General features: G+C 39.5%; 3 protein-coding genes across 3 annotated transcripts in view; all 3 read left to right on the top strand.

Moving 5' to 3' along the window:
• Positions 1-20,704, top strand: part of pvalb9 (parvalbumin 9) — a 38,552-nt gene that overhangs the window by 14,369 nt on the left and 3,479 nt on the right. The window contains exon 2 of the mRNA XM_055004230.1: positions 20,476-20,518. The gene's annotated coding sequence lies outside the window, so the exon portion shown is untranslated. The remainder of the gene's footprint in view (positions 1-20,475; positions 20,519-20,704) is intronic.
• On the top strand, positions 1,842-10,568 carry LOC111575367 (parvalbumin, thymic-like). Its single transcript, XM_023280431.3, has 6 exons — positions 1,842-1,984; positions 5,676-5,881; positions 8,395-8,499; positions 8,626-8,758; positions 8,860-8,969; positions 9,967-10,568. Exons 3-6 carry the CDS (start codon positions 8,439-8,441, stop codon positions 9,993-9,995), a joined length of 333 nt encoding a protein of 110 aa, XP_023136199.1. The 5' UTR covers positions 1,842-1,984; positions 5,676-5,881; positions 8,395-8,438; the 3' UTR covers positions 9,996-10,568.
• pvalb3 (parvalbumin 3) lies at positions 15,586-17,919 on the top strand. Its single transcript, XM_023280435.3, has 5 exons — positions 15,586-15,679; positions 16,176-16,243; positions 16,711-16,843; positions 17,282-17,391; positions 17,492-17,919. Exons 2-5 carry the CDS (start codon positions 16,183-16,185, stop codon positions 17,515-17,517), a joined length of 330 nt encoding a protein of 109 aa, XP_023136203.1. The 5' UTR covers positions 15,586-15,679; positions 16,176-16,182; the 3' UTR covers positions 17,518-17,919.

The following is a 20,704-nucleotide window of genomic DNA, read 5'->3' as shown; positions in this document are numbered from 1 at the left end:
ATTTTAAGTTATTTGTATAGTTTTATTTGCAGATACACACCAGTCTGCTATTCGTCCACTATATTAGAAGCTACTGCCAGCAGCTGGTGAATATATCTTAATAAACAAACCTGGATAAACTGCTATTAAGAGGTTATGCACCAGACTTAACCTACAGTAGTTTGCAGGAGCCTCTCCCTGTTGTCTGGCAACTGATCTTTTTAATATGGATTGAATAAACAAGATGCAATGTTTAATTAGTGAGCTTTAGAGGTGCTTGAAGGCAGATTCGATTACATTTGAACAGAGCCAAGGTGTTTCCCCTGATGCCAGTCTTCATGCTTAGCTGGGTTTGCTGGCTGCCAGCAGTAGTTTCTTATTTGTTGTACACACATGAGAGAAGTAATAATCTAATACTAGCATTTAATTTTTAATTTTTTTGTTTTTTACTGTAATAGCCAGTTTCTACTGGCAGAATTCACATGTTGCAGTTATAATTATGACTGGAAAAGATTTTTTTTTTTGTTTCTGACAGGTTCCACATCTATTACAAAAATGTCTGGCAAACTGTTGTGGGTAACCTCTGGCAATGTTGTTGAAATCTGCTGCAAGGTCATGTTTTCATATGAAAATGAGTTTCCAGTAAACTTCTTGTTAACTAAATGGAAAACTAATGGCAAGTAGTTGATTTTTATTTAAAATTTTGCCACAGGTTTGCTACAGTGTTTACTGTTTGCAGCAAATTCATATTTGATGTGTTTCTGATACACACAGATTCCCACTAGTGGCCAATGTTGGCAAATTTGTGTGAATATTTTTTGACAAGTTTATGTCTTTGCGTCAATCATCTACAAGTTTGCCACAAATGTCCTGCACTTTTGTTTTTGTTAGCGAATTTGTTGTCAAAGGTAATTAAATGTTCAAAGTTATTAAGGTTAGCGCTATTTGCGAATAAACTGTATTTTTTTCAAGTTCATCTCAGCAGTAAGCTAGCATTCAGAATTATTGCACTTTGTCCACTGCTGTAGTCCTCAGTCTTTTGGCAAGCATTTTGCCTCCTACACAGTACAAACCTCAGTTCTGTACATTGACAGTGAGAAATAGGGGCAAGAGTAAAACCACATATAAAAGTTTGTGAGAGAAACTCAATCCAAATAGTTCTATATTACCAGAGGAGAGGGAAGTTTCTATGAGAGTGAAACCTGCTGATTCTGACTTAAGGTTTTAACGCAGGTTGTAAAGAAATTGCAGGATCAGTGGTTAAATCCCTGGTCCTTCCACGTAGCAAAAATGTCCAAATGCAAGGCAAAATTGCTCCTTGTGGTAAATGAACACCTCTCATTAGTGCTGGGCGATATGACGATACATATCGTGAGAACGATAGAAAAGTGTCTGTGCCATTTCTCTTCTATCGTTTCTATCGTTTCTAACCTAATTTTATCAATTATTACAGCAAATTTATTATTAAATACCCTGCGACGATTGTATTAGTGTTTTCTTGTCACTATGCATACTCTAAGTTTATATACGTGAAAATAAATAAGAATAAAAAAGAGATTTTTCGCAAAGAAACTCCGCCTTGTGGTTTTTGCACATAACGCTGCCTTACGTTCTTTAATTGTCACGCGGGTTTGCGACATGCTTTACGTTACTTAACTCATGGGTGCTGAGCGGTGGACGCGCAACAGGTAGTCCTGGACCGAATAGCAGTTTCTGAGCTCCGGATATTCGGTCCCCTCCTTAACGTGCGGGGGAGGAATTTGACGGACGGACGAAGGAATGACTTAAATATTCGGTTCGGTCCGTGAGGTCAGAGGCGGTGAGCTAACGGAGGAAAGAGACGAATTTTCGGCTCGGTTCGTAACGCCCGACGGGGGGTGGGGGTGGAGGTAGGAGGGGGCGAATATTCGGATCTCAAAATAAATATCTGCATACCACCATGGGGACCGAATATTCGGATATTCGGGCCCAGGCCTAGCAACAGGTTGGAGTTTCATAGAGAAAAGTAAGCAATGAATTTTTTGTCAAACTTTTCAGAGAACTGAAAACATACTTTGTTGTGGTATATCGTCATATATATCGTTATCGTGATATATGATTTTTTCCATATCGCACAGCACTACCTCTCATTGCAGCTCCACCAACACTGGGTGAGAGACATTGTAAAAAAAAAAAAAAATACAAAGGTAGGAAAGCACTGTGCAAATACAGACCATTTACTGTATGTTTGAATGTGGTCTGGCAAAAGCGAATACTACATCAAAAGTGAGCATTTTCACTAATTTTTTTAAAATCATTTTAACTAATTGAAAGGCAGCAAAATGGAATTGTTTACATGCAGTAGATCCACAAATAGATGCATGCATTGCTCAGAATTACTTGTAATTTGTACGCTGTAGATCTGTATGCATGTACAGTCACAAACTCACACAGTCTTGAAGGGTTGCTGAAACAGAAAGCAGAGCAGAGAGGCGACAGAAACAAACACACATGTGCATACACACACTAAATGACACAGACAGCCACACATTTGAGCCTGAAAGACTGGAGCCAAAACAGAGCAGCGAGACAAAACTGTTAGAGAGGACAGGCGGTGGTGGGCGGAGCTTGGAGCGTGTGTTGGACAGGACGTCTTGGCTGAATTTGAGAGCGTCACTGACATGCCCACTGCACAGCTGGTCAGATAGAAATAGTCCAGGAAGTAACTGAGCCCAGGAAAAAGGAGGAGCCACCACTTTCCTGAGGGATGGAGAGATGAACAGGCTGCTTCTCTTCTTGTCTGTCTGCCCGTCTCTCTCTCCAAACATCTCAGACATTAGGGGGGATTTAAAGATTTAGATGAGCATGCAGAGGGACATAAAGTCTAACCTGATGACATTATAATCTATCTGACATAAAACAGCCTCCAAGATAAATTATTGTTGAGGCATTACACACAGAGTGACTGTCTGAAATCTGACACACTTTGTTCCAAACATATTTAATACATGTTAATTTAGAACATTAAAGATGACTAGAGGGTCATGAGAGATGAGGCAGACCCTTCTCTTTTATATTGCATATAAAATGCTAAATCAGGTTAATACTGCTACTTAAATGTGAGTAAATTACATATGTTGTCAAGTTATAAGAAAAGAAAAAACCCTGAAGTAAACAGGCATTTAAAATGAGCCGTTCGTCAAATGCTGATGAAGCGTTACTTTATATTTTATGAAATTCCAAAAAACGGAAAAAATTTATGTAAATTTGCTACCTATAGAGTCTCAAAGCCTCATTACTCCACAAAGGAAGCAGAGCCTCGGCAGAGTTACATGAACATCGGCGTTGGTTTGTCTGTTCGTCTGTCTGTTAGCAATATTACTCAATAATGGATGAACAGATTTAGATGAAATTTGTAGGGAAGGTCAGAAATGACACATGGACCAATTGATTAAATTTTGGCAGTGATGCAGCTTATAGTCTGGATCCATGGATTTTTTTAAAGATATCAGCCGTTGGACATGATACATGGAATGAGCAGCCTTGGCGGAGTACTGGGCTCTCTGACTGCTTAACTGGTTTAGCTTATGCTAAAATTGACTTATTCAGACTTTTATTATTACTGAGACTATGGCTCTTTAAACCTTGTCATAATTCTCTACAACGTGAATATGAAGCCACATTGATGCCCACAAAGCAGCGAAAGCTATAAAATCATACCCGCTTGTAATTTCCACTGTACAACCTGCCATTCAGAAATGTGATATGTTTAAAGGAAATTGCAGAGGTCAAGATCTAGAAGATCCACAAAGCCTGTGTTAAAATGACAGGAAAGCAAATCAAAAGCTCTAATATGACTTCAAATGAGTTGCAGGAAGATTCACAGAATGGTGGTGCATCATTCCATGGGGCTGTGTTGATTCATCAGAAAAAAAACTCTACCTGCAAACTCATCACCAAAACCCACATCTGAAGGATGCAAAGCAACATCTGGATAAACTAGAGATATACTGTAAACAAAGCATGAAGTTAGAATTAGGCTCTTAAATCACTTAAGAGCTCAATTCAAGGAGCAGCACTTGAAAAAATACCTTGTCATTTATGGGTTGCACAAACTGGGGCGCGTTACAGTTACTGTTTATTTTCAACCTGTATTTTCAACAGAGAAACAACCTGAATACAATACAAGAAATGGTGTTAACAGTGTTTCACTTTTTAGTTGCTTTTAATTATATCGTATCTGTCAGCTCACGCTAAATGTTAAAAATTTTAACCAAGTGCACCTTTTTGTTATATCTAAGAGAAGCTACAATTTTGAATATTTAACATTATGTCTTAACTCTAACATAATTTGTGAATTTCCTCCCCGTTTACAATTTAATTACATAGAAATGAAATACTTCAGCTTTGTTTCCCAGTACTGTGCTCTGTTGGTACTCAGCATTTACAAAAAAAAACATAATTTACTGTTTTTGCAGTTGAGTAATGGGGTACTTGTAAATAAATAGCATATATTAGGCAATCTGGGCATCAGGTATTTCATAGCATTTTACTTCTTCATATCTGTTCATATTCCAAGTTATATATTCACAATATTTAAATTAAATATACTGACACATGACAGTTTATAATTTAACTTTTTGCTTTTTGGATTTATTTTACCACGTGCAAATGTATGACAGATTGACTAGTTGTGTATATATGTAAATATAGAAACATAAATATGTAAATACAAATTGGTTTATTTGGGGAAATCCTCAGTTTGCCAGAGCCACCTGGTAAATGCAAATTATCTAAACTTTCCCTGGTAAATTTACTCAGGAAAAGAAATCCATGATAAATGAATTGCCCTTGAATGGCAGCTTTCCACCTGAGTGTCTGGCGTTAGAACTTTTGAAAAGTGATTTTCTAAGGAAATCATTTGATTTGTTGGATTTCTTTATAATATAATATTGTAAGGGCGTCACCTTACTAAGTGAAGAGGCCTGAGATGACTTATGAAGTGAATCGATAAATGACATTTATTAACAGGAGCCCACATCTAAACCACCAACTCCACAATTAATTAATTAGTAACTGGTGAAGATATGTGCAGTATTGACTGACATTATGTGACAGTTAATGACCCCCAGGGCTGTAAATCCTGCAGAAAGTTACTGATTATTCTGTACTGAATATTAAAGTTTGTCAGTTAATACAGAATAGGACGCTCATGCTGATGATGTCCGTTCAAAAGCTTTTCTGAGGTAGTTTAAAGTTTTTTTTTAACTCCTGAAACCCAATTAGTTTATTAGTAATAACAAATATTAATAAATGATGACTAATGCTACAGGGGGAAATGCAGGTTTTGGCTCTCCAATTTATGTAAAATCTAATCTAACATCTCTTCATGAGATACTTACCCAGTCTGGCTTCCAGCTATGTAATGATTGTTCACTTACTCAGCGTTTTCCAGCCCAGTTTGAAGAAGAAAATTGCAGATATTGCAAATATGTAAAAGTAGAATGATCCAGGTCGAGTCCAAAAACGACTTGTATGTACTCACATGTCAGAACCGTTTGACTTGAACGTATCCCAGTTGCACATCAGGCCACTCCCTGGTAAAGTGCTGACAGGAGACAAAACTTTTTGCAGGTGCAAGAGACAAAAAAATAAAATTGAAATTTTCTATCTGTGCAGAAGTTGTATCTGACTTTGTTCATGTTGTTCCCTCACAGGTGCCAGCGAGGAAAACAGCTGCTGCAAAACTCCCCCAAACCACTGGACTGATACCTCATCCCATCCATCTCTCCCTGTGTCAGTCTCTTCCTCTCTGTCCCATCCCCCTCTTCCTCCTCTCATCCACCGCTCCATCACACAGGAAGCCTGGCCTTCCTGAAAACAAACCTCCGAGCATGGAAAGGGACAAGGCCGAGGGGGGCAGGTACGTGAGGGGGAGCAGAGGATGTTTTTGTCGTTCCTTTGCCCCTCTGGTTGCTGCAGGCCTCACTGTGGTCCATCCTGAGGAAGCCGGGCTCGCGTCACTCTGACCAGGCCTTTGGGCCACACGTGCTGCCTCGTAGGGCCGCTGTGACGCAGTAACTCCAGCGCTGCAGCAGATCCTCACGCATGGAAAACCAAACACCACTTTTCAAATCATAAGAGCTCTTAACAAGCAGGAAAATATTAGGTCAAATGAGGCGCAGAGAGATGCTGCACAGTGAGGAGAGTCCATTCTTTGCCAGAACAAAAGCCTATCGCTTTGCCAATCAGCCACGCTTCACTTCCTGTATGTAATCATAGCAAACTGTGGAGCCACCTGCAAGTGTGGGAGTTTATCAGCATGTGGTTTTCCACAGACTGTCATTGGCTGATTTATAGTAAAACAAAAAATTATGCATACAGTGGCATGGAAACATGTGGACAGCCGTGGTCAGCATTTCTGTTATTATGAATAAATGAGTAGAAAATGACCTTATTTCCAAAAGGCACAAAATTGAAGATGACAAAAGATTACTTTTGTTATTTCTATCTTTTACAGTTTCAAAATTGTTCCCAAAGCAAAAGTCTGAATATCCTGCATGATTGTTTCATGGTATCACAGTGTGTAAACACTTATTGTAGCAGCTCAGAGTCTTTCAGTTCTTCTTCGGGGGACTTTCCCAAGCTTTTCCTGCAGAACGCTTCTAGATTCTTGTCCTGTTTTGCCTGCACTGTTCTGTGAAGCCCATCCACAGACTTTCAATGATGTTAGATCGAAGGACTGAGGCAAAACCTTCAGCTGGCACCTCCTGATTCAGAGTATTTTGGATTTTCAGTTGTGTGTAAAGATCATTATCCTTTTGTGGAAGACGTCCTCTTTTCATCTTCATCTTTTTAATAGATGCTGTGATGTTTGCTTTCAGAATCTGTTGCTATTTAATCCAAATTGAAATGTTTCAAAACATAATCTTTTCATGAAATTCTGCACCCTTTTTCACGTACCTTTGCTCATTGCAGCTGATTTTTTCACTCTTAACTTGATTCTAAATGTAATAAACTGTTTAGATGTTCTTTTGCAAACTTATGATGCTGTATTTTAAGGTCTTATTGGTGCAGGTACAGTATCTCTGTACAGCAGAACTGTGCACCAACACTCCAGAGTCTGATAAATCTTCCTGAGGTCTGTTGCAGCCAAACAGATGTTTTGATTTTCCTTTGTAGCAATCTAGCTCTCAGAAAGTTCTCATGGTCTTCCAAACCTTAACTTGACCTCCACCAATCATGTTAACTGTCATTTCTTGATTCAGTAAAAAAAGTGCTGGACTGCTGCTGAGTAGATTCCATGTCAGCTGATTGTAGGGGCAAAGTTGGAGGAATCAGAATACTTATAAAGCTGACTGTGAGCAGTACATCATGCTAAAGCTCAAGTCTTGCATTGCAACGTACCCCTCTACTTTTATTCACTCTAAATTTATAGAAGGCAAAATAAGCACAAATTTAGCGTAAAATATTGAAAAGAAGGTGTCATCTTTTACTTTGCGGCTTTGGGAGATCAGCTCTTCTTCTACTCACACAATTTTGATCAAACGTTTGCATGCTACTGTATGTATAACACATTAAGCTATCAGGCAATATTTCCATTTTGTTAATTTCATTTGTTTGTGTTTTTGATTTCAGCCTCTGTTCTGCAAAGCTTCAACACAAAATAATGTATCTGGATAAGCGCAATAAAATCACATTTAGTGGAATCTCCTGCAATAATTCTACAAATCAAATAACAATTACTATGTGTCCATTGAAAAGTTAGGTTTGCAGAGGTTTTGACATATTCCTCACTCTTGGATGAAAACTCTGAGACACATTTCTCTATTCATGTGTGAAATAAAAGTCCTATCTGCATCTACTAACATTAGCATGAACAGCAACATCGGTGCCACTGTCATCTGTAGCATGTTTATCGTGTCTTTAATGAGCTCTGTCTGGTTGAGAACAGAGCTAAATGTAGCATGTGGGAACAAGATGACTGTGAGTGGGGACAGCTCTGTGGAGCGCAGCCTGAAAGTGACAGAGGCCATAATAACAGGATGTTTACAGCCCGCGGAAACACTTGCCAGGGACGGCCACGAGCAGGCAGCAACTGTGGCTGGAAACACGAGCGAAGAGGAAACGCAGGCCAGCCAGGTTCCATCCAGATGCACCAAATATAACCTCGCTGACTGCTGTTTTTATTTACACTACCTGCCTTTTGGCTCTGTTTCGGTGGATTCGAATCCACGGTGACCTCCGACCCCTGCAGAAAGCACTCCAGAAAACACAGCTGTGTAACGGCAAAGTTCTTCCCTTTCACACACAAACACACACTGATGGCTCAAGTGGTCAGCTGCGGGTGACAGCGGACAGAAGGACACTGGTGGTTTCTGACACTGGTGGGTGAAGTCGGCTCACACTCACCAGTTGTTTCTTTCTGCCCGTCAGTGCTCACGTTTCGCACCAGGCTTGCAACATCAACCTGCACCACCATGGCGATCACCGACTTCCTGGCAGCGTCAGACATCACTTCTGCAATCAATGCTTGTAAAGGTGAGTTAATGGTTGTGTGATGAAAGTAAAGGCTTTTGCATTAAAAGTGGTCTTTGATTACGCTGCAGCTGTGTGATACTTTGAAGCTGTCATCTGTTCATTGTTGCTGGTTGTTTTTCCTCACAGCAAAGGATTCCTTTAAGCCAAAGATGTTTTTCAAAACTGTGGGTTTATCTAAGAAAACTCCAACAGAGATCGAGAGGGTGTTTAAGATTTTGGACCAGGACAAAAGCGGCTACATAGAGCAGGATGAGTTACAGTTGAGTCACAGCAAATATCACACATATGAATCATCTATATGTCACCCGTTGATTTTTATGATGTTTGATGTTGTCTCACTGTGATGCCTCCTTCCATCAGACTGTTCCTGCAGAACTTCTCCAAAGGAGCGAGGCCCCTGACTGCAGCAGAGACCAGAGCGTTCCTCCTGGAGGGAGACTCAGATGGTGACGGGAAGATCGGCTGGGAAGGTAGGAAGGTCCCAGTAGATTCAGACTTAGTTTATTTTATGCGTCATCAGGCTTGTATGTTTGATTTTGGCTGAGGCATTTGTCAGTAAGACAAGCATAACATTTTCCAGAAGCAGCGAGGGCCAGTTATTTTATCATGTGTCACTGTGAAAAACATGGAATTTCTGTTTTTGAAAGTGTTAAATTCATCAATAAAATCCTTTACATGAAACGTAAAGAACCTTTATTGTTTCAAATCAATCAGGCACTATATACCCACTCAAGGGGGAAAGTTTGAGGCTTTGATAATGTAATGGTATCTGTGTTAGATTCAAGATACAGTCCACTGAGATTTAAACAGTTCAATTTATCTTTAAATGCTTTGGAACAAAATCAAAATCAGAAACTGAGGCATGTTGAATGGACATCACATAGCATGACCAGAGCTGCAGCCATTTTTAGCTTCTGTTTCTTTTTCTTTAATATCTGTAATAGCAGTTTGAAATAATTCTGAAATTAATAGCAATGAAATGTAATTAGAATATATAAAAAGATAAATAAGGGTGAAATTTTAAGATATACAGTGAAGGTAATAAGGACACATGGAAAAGAATTATGAATAGAATCTCTTCGAGTTTTACTGTGTTGTCTGTTTGAAACCGTCATAAGTGCTAAATAAAAAAGTGATGCAACAGATTAAAACTACCTTATTTTGAAGGCTTTAGCTAACGTATTATCCAGCATGACTCCATGTGAAATATACAGTCATGCCACATGTCTCTTAAAGTGGGCACTCACCTCATTTTTTGCACTGCAGCTACACTATATAGACTCTTAACTGACTTTAGAGACATTTGAAGTCAAATTAAATGTATTTTAGTTTTTTAGGTAGTTTGACAAACACTGGTACTGTGAAAACCCTTGGAAAAAGTGTTAAAATAGTAAGAATTGAGATCAAATCTGTGGCACTATTGTACGTAATTTGTCTAAATTGATGGCATTTCTTTATTTTTTCCAGAGTTTTCTGCACTGGTCAAGTCTGCATAGGAGATGCCTGATCTGTGGCATGGAGATGATCTCAGGGTGGACCACTTTACATTGTTGTACTACAGTAAATAACTTGGACTCATTCAGGAATGTAATTTCTTTAGAATAAAAATATGTTTTACTTTTAATAGAAAAAAAATAATAAACCAATTAAAGCAAACAACAGATCTAAACTTGCCTCTCTGCTCTGTGTCTTTCCCTGCCAGGAGAGTTTATAGATAAATCTTCTTTGCTCTGTAACATTAATGTGTGATTTTTACTGCCCTGTCCGTCCTGTAAAGACCAGCAGAACCTCTCTGCTGTTTTGATGTTATATTGAGCTCTGGGAGGTGTCCAGCCTGTCTGGGTGGCCGAAGGCTTTGGTTTCGCCAATTAACAGCAGCAGCAATTTTCCACTGTGCAAATGAAGTGTTTGTCATTCTGGTAACATCAGTTTGACACTTGAGGGGTGTGAATGATATGTTTATGCTGGGACAACATGTACCCAACATTTAACCTATTTTCTCTGAAATAGTTTTACAGATTGTTGGGTTTTATTGTTTCTATTATTTTTATTAAACATACTGCTGGCTTAATACTGATTTACACATTGCTTTAATGTGCTAATTGAAAGAGTTGTGCTCATCTGTGAATGAATAAAAGTGACTGAAGCTTCTATCCCAGGCCCTGAAGGATAGAATAACCATAGATTGAACCAAATCAGATAGAAGGAAATAAAGCTGCTTACACTCATTGCTGACACACGTACGCACACATTACTTAGTGCTGAAGACATTTTGATTTAAAGAGTATTTTATTATACATGAGGATAAAACCTAATATTTTCAACAGCTAGTCATTGAGTGATAGAAGGTCATCACGGCCATAAAACATAATCATGAAGAAAAGCACTCAGAGAGAGTAATACTCCACCAAGGCTGTTCAGTCGTTGTATTTCTGATGGATAAGTCCTGATAAGTCTGCAGCAGTGGATTTGTAGTAGGATCACAATCATGTGATCATCAGCAGGCAGCTGACATAGTGTTCACTTGTTGTCATAGTTACAGTGACGACTTGCCAATATCTTGCAATGATACAGAAATCTTTAACAAATCTGTGGATCCAGACTATAAGTTGCATCGCTGCCAAAATCTAATCAGGTGGTCCTTGTGTCATTTCGGACCTTCCCTGAAAATTTCATCCAAATTCATCCGTTAGTCCACTGTTGAGTAATGTTGTGCAGAGACGGACAAACATACGCTGATCGTCACACAACTCCACCGTGTTCCTTGGTGGAATATTTACAGATTCATATTTTTGCAGACTCTAAATCAGCAGACATTCAAACTACAGTTTGGACACTGCTGATATAACACAAAGCTGATGCTTAATATGACCTACAGGAGCCTTCAGTCTGTGTGAACAGCATCAGCAGTGACTTTGTATTTCACTGGTGAGGACAGTGTGCTTTTCGTACGATATGTGTGAATTCTTTTAGCTAATATGTTTAACTTAAAAGTCATAGCCTCCAGTTAAATGGCTCCAGTTACACTAATATGAGTGTCATGTTTTTATAAGTAGGTTGCATCTGTCAAAGAATAGAATTCATGTCATTCGATATAGATGGAAACTGTGGATGGAAGACTTTAGATCAGATCATTAAGAGTACCAATAGACCAGTGTAAAATACTGCCTCACATGTTAAGGTCATGCAGTGGTGGAGGTTTATTTAAGCAAACGTACCATTACAACAATGTTAGAACACTCCATTACAAGTGAAAGTAAAATTATTGCTAGTGAAGCTTGAGTGTGTCAGCAGCATGTTGCTGTTGTAGCTGCTGCAGGTGAAGCCAGTTTATACAACTGTATACAGTTTTATATACAAGGACCGAAGAGAAATCTGAGCAAAGAAGAAAAAACAAAGTTAAGATAATCAAATCTGTTTTCGCTTTTTGGATTTTTTCTCAAATCTTTGATTTTTGGTGAGATGCTGGATCATTTTAACATTTATTGAATTGAAACCATATCAGAAGTTTAGAGGCAATAAAATATCAGTATTTGGTGGAGCTCTTAACTCATAGACATTTAAAGCGTGATCGCTAATTCAAATTATTTTTTGTAAGGCTTTAGAAGCCAGAAAGGTTGGAAACCACTGGTTTAATCTTTAACAATTTGTTTCACTATTATATAATCCACTGTGTAAAATTTCCATCTTGAATTTTACTAAAGCTGCCAGATAAATGTAGCACAATTTAAACAACAATATTTCACCCTAAATTGTAGTAAAGCAGCAGTATAAAGTAGCATAAAATAGAAATAAATATAAAAATACAAATAAACAAAAATTAGCAAATGTATTTAGTTACTTCTCACCATCCTGCTTTATTCTTAGCAACAAAATGCACTTTCAGGATTTAAAACAAGCTACTTATTTTGCAAAATAGTACACTGGTGTAGGAGCTATAGTCAGTGTTACTCTGTTCTATTACTGGATCATTATTATTAATGCATGAATACATCTGTGGTTTTGCTGTCACCGGTTAAAGTGGATTTTAACTGCTGTAATTTACTAGAGCCGTTAAATAGATGCAGCAATCTCAGCCCTTTCTGAAATGTAGTTAAGCAGAAGTATAAAGTACCATAAAATGGAAACAATCCAATAAAGTATCTCAAAATTACACTTACAGTAAGCACAGATGGATTTGTTCTTCTTGAGGATGTTCAGTATTGCATTTCTTGTTTACTGTACTTTATTCCTGTGGTAAATAAATGACATCAGGACAGGATTCACTGCATCGATACCAGCCATCGTTGGGCTTTTTGGCAATCTGGTCTCAACCACTACGGACTAGAAATGTTTATTAGTGTGAATTGCAGACGAGGACACAGTTGGATGAGAGGCAGCTGATCTCTGGCCCTGTGGTGAGACGACTGGAAGTCTGGCAGAAATTCAGCAGCTCTGGTCCGAGGAGGCCGAGTGACCCGGCAGACAGGCTCTGGGACAGGATTGGGTTTCTGGGCCAGCACATTTACAGGACTTCTGTCAATGAGGCACATTTATTTGCAACTTTCACTCCTCCGCCTGGCAGAGGACAGTGACAGGGAATATGGGTCACTTCTATTTGTGCTGCAGCAGGGAACAAACTTCTGCTCGCAGGAATTTGAAATTAAAAATTAGCTCACACAGAAGGCAAAACAGCTTCTGCAGCCTCAAGCCCCTAAAGACGTCTGATGTGGTTACTGACCTCTTGTAATGTGATTTCAATGCAGTTTCTGTGGGTCTAGTAGTTCAGCAGCTTATTAAATAGCATGAATTGATGTTTGGCTTTCTGAATGTCTTGCAAATTAATTGCAAATCTATATTTCAAATATAAATTTCAGAATTTGATGAGGGATGTTCCTTTGCTTTCTCAAATTACACATGTTCTTAGCCTCGCTTGATGGGTTTCATTCCTGCTGTGAGATATTTGTAATTTAAGCCTGATATTGAAGAAGGGCAGGAATAGTTACAGTATCTATGGCCGAGTCGTTTGAGGTGAGAGACCTCGTTTGACCACAGTAAATGTTAAAGGCCAGAGATTTAGCTATATGGAGTCCTTAAGGAGATTTAAAGTCAAGAAGAAACTAAATTTCATCTAATATTTGTCTATGAATATATATCATGAGCACTATTTCTGGCTACTAAGACACCATGTGACCTGAAAACACTGAACTAACAAATTAGAAATGATTTTTTGCATCAGTTAAATCTCACTTAGACTGATTTATATTAAATTATATATCTGCAGGTTGAAAACTGGATGCTTTAATGTGGGTTTGAGGATGATTCATTAAAGTTTGCTGATGTTTCAATATTAAGCTCTTATCACAGTGGCCTCGGGATCATCTCAATGCTGCCACCTGATGTTTAATAAGCACATAACAGCCTGCTGCATTAGAGCAAATATGGCAAAGGAAAGACCCCTGCACCGGTTCCTCATTTAGCTCCATTGTTTTGATAGTGAGAGCGGAGAGGTCATTATGCAACCACAGGCTGCCCTGCCGCACTGTTAACATGATGGTGGTGATTATTATAATGGCCACGATGATGCTGCTGATGAGACTGACGATATCAGCTGTCAGTGTTTCCCAAAATAGCACCACAAATAGTTTCATCGCCATAAGGAGAAATGATCAGAATAGATCCAGAAATAAGAGCTGGCAGAGCGTCTCGATGTAAGTAAATGATGATGATGACGATGATGATGGTGATCAAATTAAAGCATGGCACTGAGTCCCTGTGGCTCCCCAATCAGCGCCTCCTTTATCTGCAGCTAAGTAGCCCACAGTGTGGTCTAATTATCACATTGTTTCCATAAAGTGTTGGGACTTTTTACATTTTAAACCTTCATATTTCACTCTTTCTAAAAATCCTTAAAATTTTGCATGCAAAGTGACGCATGATTAAGCCCACATCTACAGAAATGTTCACAATAGAGATCAAAATCCTATCAGTCTTTTTAAATATTGAGAACAGAGGAGGATAAAATAGTTCAAGGCCTTCTATATATTTTATTTGCCTTATAAATGCTATGATAATCGGTGACAAATCTTTATTTGCCTTTAACTTCGCGTAATCTGGCCAAAATCGCCATTTTTTGCAGCTTTAGCCAAATTTATTTTGTCTTTGTAATATCCTTGTTGGTCAGATAACTTGTGTAGAGAGTTATATTAAGCCAAGATCAGCTGGATCACAAAAGTGTTCGATCTTGAAAAAAATCCTGTTATAAATTGCGTAAAAATCGCAGAATCTTTACACACGTAAAGACGTGAATAATGAGAAATTCACTGTATTTGTTTTACATGGTGTCTGTGTTTCGACCATAATGCCCGTTGCCTGTGATAATCAATCACAACAACTAGACTTTTCTGACACTGGAATGCCAGCGAAGTCATTGCAGACATTTTACGCACGCCAAATACGCACGGGCACGTTTTCACCAAAACTGCGCACGGTGACCAGAGTGTGAAAATACACAGACATGTATGATCAGCAAAAAACTTACGCTGTATTTTATTCACAATTTCTTTATTTAGATTAGCAGAATTTAATACAAAAGCTTCCATTCCTTCATTTGGAATACACAGACTCTCCACAGTCTAAAAGTGGCACTGAACTACAGAACTTTACATGAGAAAATTGCTTCAACTATCTTCATTATGAGTCTCCACGTGAAATCACAAAACAGCGAGGCAAAACTAAGATTATAAAGCAGAATAAAGTGCACTTCTAAGGCACAACCTTAAGCACAATCCTGGATCTGTCTGATAATTTCTAATACCTGAAACATACAACATAAAAGTTTACCTCACTCTTCACTCCTGCTGCTCTGCACAGTTTAACAGGCTGCAGAGTATGGTTCACCCAAATCAGCAGCGTATATTATTAGCCTTATGCAATATCAAGCACTTTTGCATAGGCCTACACTTAGCCTACCATTTAAGCATCTTCATTTATGTACATATAAATAGAACAGCTCTGTCTACTGGACACATTTTTCGACCCGACTGCTTCGACTGCTCTGCACACAGTGTCTATTACATAGCCTATGCATCATATTTCGGGTTGGTGGAGGTATATAAGCTTGTGAGAGCCACCGAGGGCTTCACTGCAGTCAGCAGATTCATCTGAGCGAATCCACTCTAGCCTTAGAGATAACCCTAAGGTGAGTTTCACTGTGGAGCTGCAGACCTGTAGGCAAGTCCCGACTCACAGAGTGTTCCAGGGCTTCAACTTCATGCACTGGGATATATTTCAAGCAAAGGGCCACACAGGTCCAGAATCTGAACATCAGAGGCCCAGATTTTGGCTTTGGACTTACAAAGGAACCCAATGGGAGAAAAAAAAAATCTATTTGTCAACCACAGCTGCAAAAGGAGATTTGATCTTTTGCCTTGGAGAGCTTGGTTTTGGAAAAAAAAAAAAATGGACTACCTTTTGTGATCATTGGTGCCTTGGAATACTCACAGAGAGGGACTGTGGTTTATACTGTAGGGCTTAATGAAGATTGCATGTAGCTTTGTAACTTTCAACCATGTATTTTAAAGTGAAGTGAGGGAAGCTAAGAGATATAAGCTAAGAGAGTCTGAGTAAAACTGCTTCATCCTGTTTGATTGTGCCACAGCTGAACTGATGTCTTGTCCTCTGCTCTCCTCCCTCAGTTAAAAAATGGCATTCGCCGGAATTCTGTCAGAAGCCGACATCACTGCAGCCCTTGCGGCTTGCCAAGGTAAACCCCAGAATTGAAACAGTCATGGCTTGCAGTATTTTCATTTGGGAAAGCCTAGGGAGTAGCTACACATGTAGGAAATTGTGCATATAGCAGATGTGCCTTGCAGGAAAAGAACCTTGAAGGATACACATTTGTAGCTGCACAGTTCAGCTGCTAATACAAAACCAACTGCACCACTAGATCACAGCTACAGGCAGTTAGAAGAAGTGCACCACATGCATTTAACCCCTGCTGAAGGTAGATCAGTAGTAGAGCAAGCTTTCAGAATGAGACTTTAATATAACTATTGTATGTTTCAGCAGAAAGTAAATGAATCAGCGCTGCCAGCTAAGCTAAACGACTAAATGAGCAAAAAGTGGGGCTGAATAGCAACCAGCTGCCAGAAACTACTGCACCTGCAAAATACTCCTGAGTTGTGATACATCTTCAGCATCTCACACGATTTCTTCTCCGTCCTCCCTCAGCTGCCGACTCTTTCAAGCACAAGGACTTCTTCGCTAAGGTCGGCCTGGCTGCCAAGTCCGCTGATGACATCAAGAAGGCCTTCGCTGTCATTGACCAGGACAAGAGTGGCTTCATTGAGGAGGATGAGCTGAAGTAGGCACCCCTCTCTTCATCTTCTCAAAAGCTCTTCTAGCTCAGGGATCATCTTTCTTTGGCTCACAGTGAATTCAAAATGATGTCAGAGGCTCAGAAGCATCTGAGAAGCTCAGAGGAAACTGGGTGTTCTCCTCAGCAGTAACTCTATGCCACCTGTCTCCTCTGGTGGCTCATATTATAGGGTGACGTAGAGTAGAAGGGAAAGTATGGGGGATACAGCCTGACTGAATGTTTTTAGCCTGACAAAAAAAAACATTTTATTGGGAAAGCTCTAATACTATAGAATTAGATACAATAAAAACGCTGCGAGTCGAGACACTTCAGAGGTTTTCTGAAAGCTGAGCCCCATAAAACTCATCCAAAATCAATAGATCCTATTAAAAACAAAGATTCTGCTCTAAAATAAAACTCTCTCTCTCTGATCTTTTCCTCCAGGCTGTTCCTGCAGAACTTCTCTACCAGTGCCAGAGCTCTGACCGACGCTGAGACCAAGACGTTTCTTCAGGCCGGCGACTCTGATGGTGACGGCAAGATCGGAGTTGATGGTGAGGAAATAGCTGCTTCACTACCAGAAGAGCAATCCCTCCAAAGATCTCAAAATAACACTAACATTCTCTCTTTCTTCCTTTCTTTCTCCTCCTGCAGAGTTCGCCGCCATGGTCAAGGGTTAAATGGATGAACTGACCAACATCTGACTACCTAAAGGAACAACTTGAGCCAGAACTCTTCTTCTTTTCCCTCTCACTCTCTACTCAGCTCTCCACACCACTTTTATACACTCGACCTTTCACCCCGACCCCGACTATAGACAAACCGCCTCCCCACCTCCCCCATCCTCCCTCTCTCTCTCTCTCTCTTTCTCTGACCGTGCTCACCCCAATGCTGCCCACGATGAATGTACCTGACTAAGTGTATGGCGTGGTTGACTTGTGTCTTTTTCTCTCTCTCTCTCTCACTTCTGTCGTCGTTTTACTATGTGAGTTTTGCTTACTGTGAGATCAGCGAAAGATGCACTTTTATGGCAAACGGACGGACGATGAGAAAACAATAAAGGTTCTTTTTCAGTAATACAAGTCTGACCCTGGTCTTTAGTGCTTGGTTTGGAAGGAATGAATGGGAAATTACACAATTCCACTAAATACTGAATAAAATCTTGAGGGGAAGAGTCACGAAACTGATATTGAAGTCCAATTTTAACCAAAAATTTGCTAAAATTAGGGAAAATTGATAAGATACTGCTTATATAAGTGGAAGAAAAGCTCTGGAAGCCATGAATGCACTGAATTCTAAACCAAGTATTTTCTGATAAATGCAACTTCTTTTTTGAAAGAAAAGGAAAGTGTACATTTTTCCTTGAAATCCTACACATTAGCATTGTTAACAGGAAAATCAACATCCAGCTTCGGCACTGTGATACTTGAATGAGCATAACATCTTAATTTAGATCCCAATGCACAAACACACTCCACACATGAACCCCTGCCTCACCTAATCCAATTCTAAAACAGTATGTGGTGGTGGGATCTTAACTCCCTCCTCTATCACTCATATGTAAAGATGACTCTGCATTGATGAGAAGTAACCACACGGTGGCGCCAATGAGTCACAAGGATCTCAGACACTGTACCTTTCTACATTGCAAACTTTGAAGCTGAGAAATACACTTTGATTGCGTATTCTCAAAGTTTGGCATTAGTTCAAAGTTACAAGTAGCTGCAAGACTCGTAAAAATGCTGTTAAGTCAGAGCTTCGCTGCAAATGAAAAAAAATAATGAGATTTATTCCCCTGGTTCTCGTTACAAAAAGCTCCCCTCTCCCTCTTTGATAATGCCATTAGTGCTGACTGGATTCACCGGAGACGCTGTTGTGTCAGAAGGTTTGGAAGGCTTCCAGTCCGGGCAACAAACTCATCAGCTCAGAGTGTCATGTTGTCATGGTTACCAGGTACACAAACATGAAATCATGTCAGGCCCCACCCAGCGTCTCATCTGGAGATCAGGTGCATCAGTGTGAGCTTCCAAATCCTCAGATACAGTACATTTAGCTGCACAGTATTGCATATGTGAAAACTTCAGAGGTGTAACTCAAATATTATTGCTGTAACTAAGTAAGCTGCAGGTTTGTTTGTGGTGCAGATACCTGCAACTTTCACTTAAAGAGATGTTTGATCAAGCAGCTAAAAAGTATATTCTGCTCTGAGTGTTGAACCTCAATAATATTCTGTTCTAAGTTGAATTTTTTTTCTTTTTCTGTTTTTAAAAAAACTTTTTTAGCCTGCTTTTTTTACTTTTATTTTTTTAGAGAAAAAAACCCCACAATCTGTGATAAACTAATAACTTGGTACTTTATGAAGCTGTGAGGACAGCAAAGACTTTTCTGCCTGTCAGACTGGCTGCCAAATGTTACTTTCTGTTTGATATTGCAAACTGAAATTCTCTTGTTAACTTGTCGAACAGGTTGACTGATAAATGAAAATACACCCACAACAAACGGTGAAGTTTTGACTCATTAATTCTTGGTGACAGTGGTGGAAATGAACAAGGAACATTCACTCAAATACAAATTTGATGTGCATGTATGCATCTTTGTTTTTATGACACTTTCTACTTATACTTCATTACAATTCTGAGACAAATACTTTTTTCTGTCCTTTTTCTGTAAATAGTAAGTTTTCTGGACACAAAACATTTTAAGAGCTTATAAAATGTGATAAGGTCATCATGAAATAAACTGCCCAACAATTTTAGTGTAGCTGAACAATTAGTCTATTACTCCGTCAGTTGACAGAAAATTGCCAAATATTCAGATAATAGATTGCAACAGTACAACTGTTTCCAGACTTTTTACAAACCAAACACTCAGTCAATAAATGGAGCAAATAATATTCAGATTAGTCCTCCACAAAATGGTTCAAAATGAGCTTCAACTGACCACAGGAATAAAATCCTGCTTTTACATTAATGCCACAGTAATGATAATCTAATGATATAATAAATAACAGTCCGACAGTCACAATGGGTATTTTCCTCCATTGAGTACTTCCACTTTTAATACTTTAAGCACCGTTTCATGATAATACTTCGATACTTGTACTTATGTGGCATGACTTTTCCAGTGTGGCATTAAGTGAAGGATGTGAATAATTCCTCCTCCGCTGCTTACTGACAAAGCATGTAAGATCAGTGTGATACATAATGTAGGATTATATGAACATGACCTGCTGCTCCATATGGCCTTCCAAAGAGGAGCTTATTCACTGAGAGAGAATAGGGGGGTCTGATTGAATTTGAGATGCCTATAAGCTGCACCTACGGAGAGAAAACAGAGAGAGAGAGAGGATGAAGAATGAGGGAGGGGGGGGGAGAGAGACAGAGCAATGATTGGATGAAACCCTCCCAGTGTTATGACAGTAAGGGAGAAGAGGGAGAGGGAGAGAGAGCAGCGGATATAAACAGTAAGGTTAATTGGACAGGTGAGCAGGTGAGGAACACGAGAAGGAGGCGGCCGGCTGCAGGGAAAATTTGATCCTCGGACAGGTTGGAAACTCAAGCATCCTTTGGCGCATCCAGCCCAGAGTATAAGACTGAGGCAGCTGTCAGCGGCCGCCACAAAGCCTTATCTGCTGCTGCTGCTGCTGCTGCTTTGGACCTGGACGCAGAGGAAACTTCAGGGGTGAGTCCCAAAGCTACAGGGGGAAACTCTCAATACAGATGTGGGACCAGCTTGCTCTCTGAGGCAGAGGACCCACAGCCTGGATTCTCTTTCGTTCAGTTTTATTTTGCACTTTTATACGGACATTCAAGCAGGTCTAACCTTGACTGAACCTTTTTTGTTAACTTACTCATGAGAATTTGTTGC

Source organism: Amphiprion ocellaris, chromosome 18 (assembly GCF_022539595.1).
Source record: "Amphiprion ocellaris isolate individual 3 ecotype Okinawa chromosome 18, ASM2253959v1, whole genome shotgun sequence".
Classification (NCBI taxonomy): domain Eukaryota; kingdom Metazoa; phylum Chordata; class Actinopteri; family Pomacentridae; genus Amphiprion; species Amphiprion ocellaris.
This window is presented reverse-complemented; position numbering and strand designations above follow the sequence as displayed.

Bases quoted from the DNA above. Each gene is read 5' to 3' on its own strand.
- LOC111575367 (XM_023280431.3), top strand. From the start codon at position 8,439: ATGGCGATCACCGACTTCCTGGCAGCGTCAGACATCACTTCTGCAATC. The intron at 8,500-8,625 runs GTGAGTTAATGG...TTTTCCTCACAG, and splicing joins TGCAATCAATGCTTGTAAAG to CAAAGGATTCCTTTAAGCCA. The intron at 8,759-8,859 runs GTTGAGTCACAG...TCCTTCCATCAG, and splicing joins ATAGAGCAGGATGAGTTACA to ACTGTTCCTGCAGAACTTCT.
- pvalb3 (XM_023280435.3), top strand. From the start codon at position 16,183: ATGGCATTCGCCGGAATTCTGTCAGAAGCCGACATCACTGCAGCCCTT. The intron at 16,844-17,281 runs GTAGGCACCCCT...CTTTTCCTCCAG, and splicing joins ATTGAGGAGGATGAGCTGAA to GCTGTTCCTGCAGAACTTCT. The intron at 17,392-17,491 runs GTGAGGAAATAG...CTCCTCCTGCAG, and splicing joins CGGCAAGATCGGAGTTGATG to AGTTCGCCGCCATGGTCAAG.